At 42.9% G+C, this 10234-nt stretch overlaps 1 protein-coding gene across 1 annotated transcript; it reads left to right on the top strand.

Annotated features, from left to right (window-relative positions):
• Positions 1-2429: 2429 nt before the first annotated feature.
• Positions 2430-3380, top strand: LOC139180125 (olfactory receptor 9S13-like). Its single transcript, XM_070781441.1, has one exon. It carries the CDS (start codon positions 2430-2432, stop codon positions 3378-3380), a length of 951 nt encoding a protein of 316 aa, XP_070637542.1.
• Positions 3381-10234: the final 6854 nt, after the last annotated feature.

Genomic DNA, 10234 nt, shown 5'->3' with positions numbered 1-10234 from the left:
TCTGTCCCTTACCCACACAGGCGCCTTACTCATCCCCCCCGGTTCTTCCACTGAGGAGAGGTGGAGACGCACCAGGGGTAGACCTGATGGCATCCCAGATTGATTTCTAGCTCCTTACCACCGAGATCTTTGTTTGACTTCGCCTTTTCTCTGCTGCCACCCAGAATGTAACAGAGTAGCTGTCCCGGAATGTTGCCCAAGCTAGGACTGCTGTGGGAAGCATCCGCGTTCCATGTGCCATTCACATTCCTGAATACAACCCTGACTGCAGTAGAAGCGGTGAGTCACGAAGGGACGAACAACGATCAAGACGTCCCTTCTGAGCGTCACCACGCTAGTGTTCGTGATAGTAAAAGAGGTGTTGGAGGGTCGGCCAGTGAGGAAAATGTGAATTTTGTCCTCAAGCTTCTAGGACCAATCCTTCCAGTTCATTCCCCTGGTCCACTAACAGCACTAGCAAAGGAAGAAGCCCATTGCACTTCCAATCTGACCAGATCCTGCAATTCCTGATCTGTGTCCTCAAAAACCTCATGGTCACCAGCAGCGCTTCTATCCACATAGGGTGGAGGCACAGCCATGACAAAGACTCACGTTTAGGACTCTGGCCCCTGAGGCAGACAGCCAAGGGAGTGACCTCTAGCCTGAGAGATATTCCTGGAGCTAGAGTTCTGCCTAGTTCCCGAACATGCTGCTGGAGCCAGAGTTCCCTCTTGCTCCGTATATGCTCCTAGTAACTTTCTGACAAGGCTAAGCACTCCCATAGAGGGGGTCTAAGTAAAAGTACACAATAACAGCATGGATCACAAGTCCCTTGAAAGTTTATGATCTGACAGATTATGTTAGTAGCTTTAATTTCCCACGCAATTACGAAATGGTCAAAGAGACCAGGAAAAGGTGACCGAGAAAGAAAAGTTTGGTCCACGTGCTTTGCCCAACTCTGGCCGCTTCCCTCGCAGGGATGTTGGGTGTCTCTTGGCATTGGCAGGTCAGTATAAACCCCCGACAATGTTCCCTTTTCTGGGGCTTCCATCAGTCATTACACAGCACTGTGAAACCACAGAGCAGGGTTCATCACTTGCTTTACACAGGGTGTGTCATTCATTCACAAAAGCACACAGAAGAGTTAGTAAAGTAAAGCAGAAAATGTGCATACTGAGAAAGCAGAGAGTCTAGAGCTCTGAGAGTTCTTACGTTGTCCTGAAGATGCTGGATGAGCCCCCAAAATGATAGCTTACAGTGAACGATGTCAGATTCATGACCTCTGAAGAAGAAGATTTAGCTTTGGCACCAGGGACCAGCCTTGATCACTAAAGAGCTTTTGTGTAGCAGAGTTTTATTAAAGTAAGAAAAGGGCCAGAGAAAGGTTCTGACATGGACATCAGAAGGGGAATGGAGAGTGCCCCCCTCACTAGTCTAAGCAAGGGAGTTGTGTACTTTTATATTGGTTTTACAATAAATCAATGAATGTCTCAAGGTTGTAAGGATCTTACTAGACCCACTCCCATAATTTACATTTTTAAGATAACAGGATCAGCCAGAAGGTTTTCAGGAAGGAGAAACTATCCTCAAGATTCTCAAGCAGGATACAATGTTGTTATATAAGCCTTACTAAGGAATGTAGGAAAACAGCATTTGTCCTTTCCTCCTCCTTGAGAATTCCAGACCCCTATCTCTTCTTTGAGAGCCCCAGACCCCTCTCTCCTCCACAGGGACCGCAGACTTCTTATCAACCTGCCTAGGAATTGACTTCCTCACCATCTCATACCAAACACTGGGCGTCCTCCACAGAGTGAGCGCTCCAATCATACTCTGTTGTTCTTTTCAGTCACTAAGTCGTGTCCAACTCCTTGCGACTCCATGGACTGTAGCACACCAGGAATCCTTGTCCTCCACTATCTCCTGGGGTTTGCTCAAACTCATGTCCATTGAGTCGGTGATGCCATCCAACCATCTCATCCTCTGTTGCCCCCTTCTCCTCCTGCCTTCAACCTTTCCCAGCCTCAGGGTCTTTTCTAATGACTTGGTTCTTTGCATCAGGTGGCCAAAGTATTGGAGCTTCAGCATCAGTCCTTCCAATGAATATTGAGGGTTGATTTCCTTTAGGATTGACTGGTTTGATCTCCTTGCAGCCCAAGAGACTCTCAAGAATCTTCTCCAGCACCACAATTCAAAAGTATCAATTCTTTGTTTCCTGTCCTTTTTTATGGTCCAAGCATACTTAGGAATTAGAGGATATGTTTATGTTTCAGGTCAGCTGGAGCTCATCTAAAAGAAGGGTGGGTATCTAGTTGTCCCTTGGTCATGGGGCAGTGGGTTACTGAGGGGATCCTGTTCTCCAAAATAATACAACCTTGTGACCTTGACCTGCTCCTTCTCATTTGCTCCCACCTGCTTTCTGCTGTCTGCTGCTTCTTGCCTTGCTGAGAGCCATGTCACCCTATGGGAACGGAAACCTCTCGGTGATGCCTCTGCAGGAGTTTGTGCTGGATGGGTTTGGGGGTGGCCCACAGACCCAGGCCCTGCTGTTTACTCTGTTCCTTGTTCTGTACTTGGTGGACGTCCTGGGGAACCTCACCATGATCGTGGTCATCACGCTGGATGCCCGTCTGCACTCCCCAATGTACTTCTTCCTCAAGAACCTCTCCTTCCTGGACTTGTGCTACTCATCTGTCATCTACCCCAAGGCCCTGTTTGACTTAATGTCGTCGACCAAGGTCATCACCTTTGCAGGATGTGTCACCCAGTTTTTCTTCTTCTCCACCATGATCACCACTGAGGGATTCCTCTTGGCCGTGATGGCCTATGACCGCTTCATGGCCATCTGCAACCCCCTGCTTTACCCCATCTCCATGCGCCCCTCGGTCTGTGCCCTCCTAATGCTGGGCTGCTACTGTGGGGGCTCCTTCAACTCCATCCTGCAGGCCAGCTTCACATTCAGCCTCCCGTTCTGCAGCTCCAACCACATCGACCACTTCCACTGTGATGTGCCACCTCTGCTCAAGCTTGCTTGTGCTGACACTACGACCAATGAGCTGGTCATGTTTGGTCTCTGTGGCCTCGTAATTGTGGGCACTATACTTGTGGTCCTTGTCTCCTATGGCTACATCACAGTGACCATCCTGAGGATTCGTTCAGGAGGAGGGAGACACAAGCTCTTCTCCACCTGTGGCTCCCACATAACAGCTGTGTCCCTCCTTTATGGGACTGCATTTATCATGTATGCCCAGCCAGGAGCTCTGCAGTCCATGGAGCAGGGCAAGGTGGTCTCTGTCTTCTACACCCTGGTCATCCCGATGCTCAACCCCCTCATCTACAGTCTGAGAAACAAGGACGTGAAGGATGCCCTGTGGAGACTGAGCCAGAAACACACAGCAACGTGAAGGAGGGTGACTGGAGAGACTGGTTTTCCTGAGAGCAGGATAATAGGGCTTCGGAGGAGGCCCTGGGTTTAGTTTGAGGAATTAATTCCTCATTCATTTAATTTATTCTTTCATCCTATATTTTATTTAATCCTTCTTGGAAGCATATCCTGGACAAAAAAATACTGCAAGTGTGAGATGCAAAATGAATAAGGCATTTACTTGCCAACAGAAAATTAATATCCTTAAAGGGTAAGACTCCAATCTCAAAGTCTGGGTAACAGAGTGGGCAGAGTGGTGAGCAGAGAGTCTCTGAAATAGCATATGTGTCAGAATTCAACATCCTTCACTGAAGACATGATACTACACAAACTCTGATGCCTCCTCCTTCACTTCACTTCACTGAATCCATGTAAATATGTGCTCTGCATTCTCCCCTCGGCCACCTAGAAGGAGGGCATTGGTAGGCTCAGCTTTGCCCCTTCCGTAGTGATAACATGGGGGTCAATTACAGGGAGTTAGGAAGACCATGCTTACCCTCAGTGCTGCAGCGGGCAGTTCCTCCCCTCCCCCTTCTGTTCACTGATGCTACCACCCAACAAGACAGCAGGGAACACCTCTGCTCCTGCTTTGGATGCTCCTACTGCTCCCTGTCTTGGGTTTCTCCCCTTAGGAGTCCCAGAGATGCCCTAAATCCATAGTTCTACTGATCCTTCACAACCCAGCCTGACAGGTGACAGTGTCCTGGCTAGTTAAGACCACAGAAAATGGTGCTTTGTTAGCACAGGTATCTCTGAATAAGGAGGAAGGTCCTGGTATCTATTGCAGAGGCAGGAGTTGGAGAGGGAAGGTGCACTTTCTTGGCAGAGAGCACAGCTCCCTGCTCTCTGTCCCACTCTCCCCAGGGTAGCCTGGACCCTCAATCCTGACTTGCCTGTTTAGAGCTCCATCTTCATTGCTTCCTGGGCTCAACACACAGCCTGGACTCAGAGCCCAATGGCCTCCTTGTCATATCTCCCTAGAGTCATCCACTCCCATGATCACTACCAGAACGTGGTCCCCTGGACATGGTATGGTCTGCACCCTATATGGTCAGTGGGGATGTGTCCTGCCTCTGATCACAGCTCTCCATCTCCCTGCTCTCCTGCTCAGGAGAACTGTGGGCGAGGGGCTAGAACACCCAAGTCATCAGACTGTTGATCACCATTACTGAAGGGGTAGATAATCCAAGGTCTCTTCTGGATTCTTGATCCCATTGTCTCATCTTTGGGCTCCAAAATTAATTCTGAGTCTTCCATAGATTACTGTATTCCTCTCACATAATGCCTTCACTCTGAGGAGTGCCTACAATTTTCCATTCCCAAATGACATGCTTCTTATCATCCCATGCTATTATATAATTCTATCTCCTACTCTCTCTTTCTTCATCTCTTTTATTCTCCTAACTCTCCTCCTCTTTTCCTCATCTTCCTTCCTTCCTTCTTTCTCTCTCATCTATTTTATTTTTGTCACTCCATGGAATACTTCATTTAAATTTGCAAATGAAAGAAAAAGCACAATATATTGTATGTGATTCTAGATTTCTCATCATTATGTCCATTTAATGGTACAAACAGAAAGGAATCTGTGGATCTTAGAAGACCCTTAATTATAAATTTGACTAAACCAGGAAAGCTTGTCTGATTTTAGATTGAGTAGAAATTCTCAAATACTGTTAAAGAGAATTATTTTTAAAACCCTGCAGGTTGGCTTTACCCTGGTTGATCTTTACACTGAAGATCACTGTAAGGTGTCAGAAGTGGTTTATTTGGCTTTTTATCCTGTTAATGCTTTGCAAGCTGCTGGTACACAGTAGGTTCTTAATTCACACCTAACCTACCGCCTGATTCCAATTTGAGTTCAGTGTTAATTAGTCATTGAACCCCAAAATATGCCAGCTCTGGTTTTTTTATTGTCCTTAAGTGGAAAATAAACCCATTACACTTCAAGACCATACTGTAGTTTTGACATTGATTCTATACTAACTTTTATAAGTTTCTACATTTTTATAATCCAAAAAAATAGCAATTTTTGTTGTAACTAATTTTGAGCGTGCAGTTAAGTAGTGTTTAGCATATTCACCTTGTTGTAAATCAGATCTCTGAACTTGCTGTATATCAGATCTCCGATCTTGCAATCCTGAAACTCCATGCCCCTAAACAATAACTCCCTGGTTCCCCATTATCTCCACCACTGGCAGCCACCATTCTACTTTCTGTCCTAACGAATGTGACTTCTTCAGATACTCCAGAAAAGTACAACCTACAGCATTCGTCTTTTGGGGGTTTGGTTATTTCACTTGGCATAGTGTCCTCAAGATTTAGCCATTTTGAAGCATCTGACTGTATTTCCATCCTTTTTAAGGCTGAAGAGTATCCCATCACATGTGTATATTTTGTTTCCGTCTTCATCCACCAAGGAACGCTGGGGTTGCCTCCACTTTTAGACCATGCGGAAGAGTGTTGCTATGTAAATGGGCATGCAAATATCTCTTAGACAGACTACCTCTTTTCTTTCTTTTCTTTTTTTTTTAGTATCTATTTAGATGTTTTATTGCATCATATAATAATTCTTTTTCGATTTTGGGAAGAACCCTATATTACTCTTCATAGTAGATGCACCATTTTTCTTCGCATCAACAGTGCAAAATCATTGCAATTTCTCCACATAATAGCCAACACATATTCTTTTCTCTTTCATGTCAGCCATTTAATGATTGTAAAATATTATCTCTTTATTGTTTTTATTTCACTAATGATTAGTGATTTGAACATTTTCTTATATGTTTGTTGGCAATTTGTAGACCATCTTTAGAGAAATGCCTTCAAGTAATATGAAAATTTTAAATATGGTTATTGGCTTAACTAGTAATTTTTATGTATTCCAAATATTATCCTCTTATTGGACATTTGCAAACGTTTCCCCCACCCCACAGCTTGCCTTTCCACACTGTTATTAATATTTAAGTCTTTAACGAACACGTTTTTAAGTTTGATGTCATCCCACATGTCTATTTCACTTTTGTTTCATATCCTGTTGGTGTCATATCCAAGAAACCATGCCTAAATCTAAGACTATTAGCTTCTCTCTTATGTTTTCCCCATGGATTTAAGAGACTCGGCTCATCCATTTAGGTTTTCATTCCATTTTAAGGTGGTTTTTGTTCATGATGCAAGGTAAAGGGCCAGCTTTATACTGGTGTACATACACAGCTAGTTTTCCAATGATATTTGTTGAAGAGGCTGTGTTTTCTCCATGGGACATTTGTTGGAGGTCATTTGACTAAAACCATGAAGGTTCACTTCTGAGCTCTCTATCCTGCCCTATTGTTCAACCAGTCTCTCTTTGTGCCAATACCATACTGTTTTGATTACTGTAGCTTTTATGTTAAGAAATAAAGAAGTCTGAGACCCTCAAATTTCTTTTCAAGTTGGTTTTGGTCATATAGCCTCCTTGAGACTCTATATGAATTTAAAATGTGTTTTCATTTTCTATAAAAAATAACATTGTGATTTTGATAAGGGTTGCATTGAAACTCAGAACACATTGGGTAATATTGTCATCTTCCAACTCATGCACTTGGGATATCTTTCATTTATGTTGAATACCTTTAACTTCTTTCAGCTATGATTTCTAGTTTTATATCTCTAAGTCTTTTGTCCCCTTGGCTAAATTTAGTCCTTAGTATTTTATTCTTTTTGATATTTTTGTAAATGGATTGGTTTTATTAATTCCTTTTTATGTAGTTCATTAATAGTGCATATTAGTGCTTCTCATTTTAATGTATTGATTTTATATATTGACACTTTGTAAATTTTGTATTTCTAACACATTTTTCATGGATATTTAGGGTTTTGTATACATCTGTGAACTTCCTGATGTTCAAGCTGGTTTTAGAAAAGGCAGAGGAAACAGAAATCAAATTGCCAACATCAGCTGGATCATGGAAAAAAAAACGAGAGTTCCAGAAAAACATCTATTTATGCTTTATTGACTATGCCAAAGCCTTTGACTGTGTGGATCATAATAAACTGTGGAAAATTCTGAAAGAGATGGGAATACCAGACCACCTGATCTGCCTCTTGAGAAATTTGTATGCAGGTCAGGAAGCAACAGTTAGAACTGGACATGGAACAACAGACTGGTTCCAAATAGGAAAAGAAGTACGTCAAGGCTATATATTGTCACCCTGTTTATTTAACTTCTATGCAGAGTACATCATGAGAAACACTGGACTGGAAGAAACACAAGCTGGAATCAAGATTGCTGGGAGAAATATCAATAACCTCAGATATGCAGATGACAGCACCCTTATGGCAGAAAGTGAAGAGGAACTAAAAAGCATCTTGATGAAAGTGAAAGTGGAGAGTGAAAAAGTTGGCTTAAAGCTCAACATTCAAAAATGAAGATCATGGCCACCAGTCCCACCACTTCATGGGAAATAGATGGGGAAATAGTGGAAACAGTGTCAGACTTTATTTTTCTGGGCTCCAAAATCACTATAGATGGTGACTGCAGCCAGGAAATTAAAAGACGCTTACTCCTTGGAAGGAAAGTTATGACCAACGTAGATAGCATAGTCAAAAGCTGAGACATTACTTTGCCAACAAAGGTCTGGATAGTCAAGGCTATGGTTTTTCCTGTGGTCATGTATGGATGTGAGAGTTGGACTGTGAAGAAGGCTGAGCGCCGAAGAATTGATGCTTTTGAACTGTGGTGTTGGAGAAGACTCTTGAGAGTCCCTTGGACTGCAAGGAGATCCAACCAGTCCATTCTGAATGAGATCAGCCCTGGGATTTCTTTGGAAGGGATGATGCTAAAGCTGAAACTCCAGTACTTTGGCCACCTCATGTGTAGAGTTGACTCATTGGAAAAGACTCTGATGCTGGGAGGGATTGGGGGCAGGAAGAGAAGGGGACGACAGAGGATGAGATGGCTGGATGGCATCACTGACTCGATGTACATGAGTCTGATTGAACTCTGGGAGTTGGTGATGGATAGGGAGGCCTAGCATGCTGCGATTCATGGGATTGCAAAGGCTTGGACAAGACTGAGCGACTGATCTGATCTGATCTGATCTGATACATAATATCATGTCATCTGTAAATATAGATATTTTTAAATTCTTTATCAACTTGGATCTCTTTTATATCTTTTTCATGCCTACCTGCTCTAGTCAGGACCTCCAGTACTATGTTAAATAGAGGTGGCAAGACACATTCTTATTTTGTTCCTAATCTTAGAAGAAAAGCTTTTACTAGTGAGTATGATGTTAGCTGTGGGAGTTCCTATGTGGATTTCATTTAGTTGAACTTTTCCTCTCATTTTCTATTTGTTTTTTAATATACAATTAAAGGGAATTGGATTTTTAAAACACTCACCTACATTACTTGAGCTGATCTTGGGATTTTCCCCCACCATCCTCTTAATGTACTGAGTTACAGTCTTTGATTTCCAAAACATCACAAGTTTTCATTGTATTTACTTACATCAGTTCAGTTCAGTTCAGTCACTCAGTCGTGTCCGACTCTTTGCGACCCCATGAATCGCAGCATGCCAGGCCTCCCTGTCCATCACCAACTCCCGAAGTTCACTCAGACTCACGTCCATCCAGTCAGTGATGCCATCCAGGCAACACCACAGTTCAAAAGCATCAATTCTTCAGTGCTTAGCTTTCTTTATGTATTTACTTACATACTAGTCAGTAACACTATTTTCTCTCTCCTACCCCCCCCCCATTTTTTTATGTATCATGCACATAAATGTTTGTTGTCATCAAAGCATTTATTTAGTAGGAAAGAGAATAAATATCTTGTATCACCTTGACTCAAACTTCACACAGAAAAAAAAAAAAAAAAAAAACCAATACCTTCCCCATACTCTTTACCATTTATCCTGAGCCCACCCGGATGCAGGGCTTTGCCACCTCCCGTCGAGCAACGATAAGCATTGACTGAAAGGGCCCATTGCCTCCACTTGGCCTCTTGTCAACTCACCTTCACTACCATCATCAAAGAGAATTGTTTGAGAAATAATCAAAATACACGGACAAATTTCCACCTGGAGGGACCGATTTCAGTGGGAATAGGCTTGGCATCAGTGGCTCAGATCTGACAAACAGTGTCTCTCATGGAGGAGCCAGGTCAGTGGTCTGATGAGAATGCAGTGGTTCCACTTGCGTCAGATGTTCCCAGGGTTCCTGCCCCATCACGCCAAGGGCATGGATGACACTGTCATTAGAGATGATGATCCAGACCTCCAGCCACAGCACCACCTTCCTAGTCTCAGAATGGAAGACACGAATATTTACATCCATACTAACATTATACTTTCTTTATAATATACTTATATTTATACTTACGAGTACTTAGTTATAGTACAAATGTCATATTTATACTAATATTATATAATATATACAATACTAAAATAAAATCCACTTCTGGATCTTTCCATCACCCAAACACAGACAAAGAAGTTTTTCTAAATCCCATTTCTTGTCCTCCAAAGTTAAATACTATCTTGACTCTAAAATCAATGCCATTAATTCTTGGTAGAATTTATGTACAGCAGAACAAATTTATTCTAAAATAGGATCAGTTCAGTTCAGTCACTCACTCTGTCCAACTCTTTGTGACCGCATGGACCACAGCACTCCAGGCCTCCCTATCCATCACCAACTCCTGGAGCTTACACAAGCTCATGTCCATTGAGTCAGTGATGCCATCCAACCATCTCATCCTCTGTTGTCCCCTTCTCCTCCTGCCTTCAATCCGTCCCAGCATCAGGGTATTTTCCAATGAGTCAACTCTTCACGTGAGATGACCAAAGTACTGGAA

This window comes from Bos indicus, chromosome 3 (assembly GCF_029378745.1).
Source record: "Bos indicus isolate NIAB-ARS_2022 breed Sahiwal x Tharparkar chromosome 3, NIAB-ARS_B.indTharparkar_mat_pri_1.0, whole genome shotgun sequence".
In the NCBI taxonomy this organism is placed as follows: Eukaryota; Metazoa; Chordata; class Mammalia; order Artiodactyla; family Bovidae; genus Bos; species Bos indicus.
The sequence above is the reverse complement of the archived record's forward strand: the minus strand, read 5'-3'. Positions and strand labels throughout refer to the sequence as shown.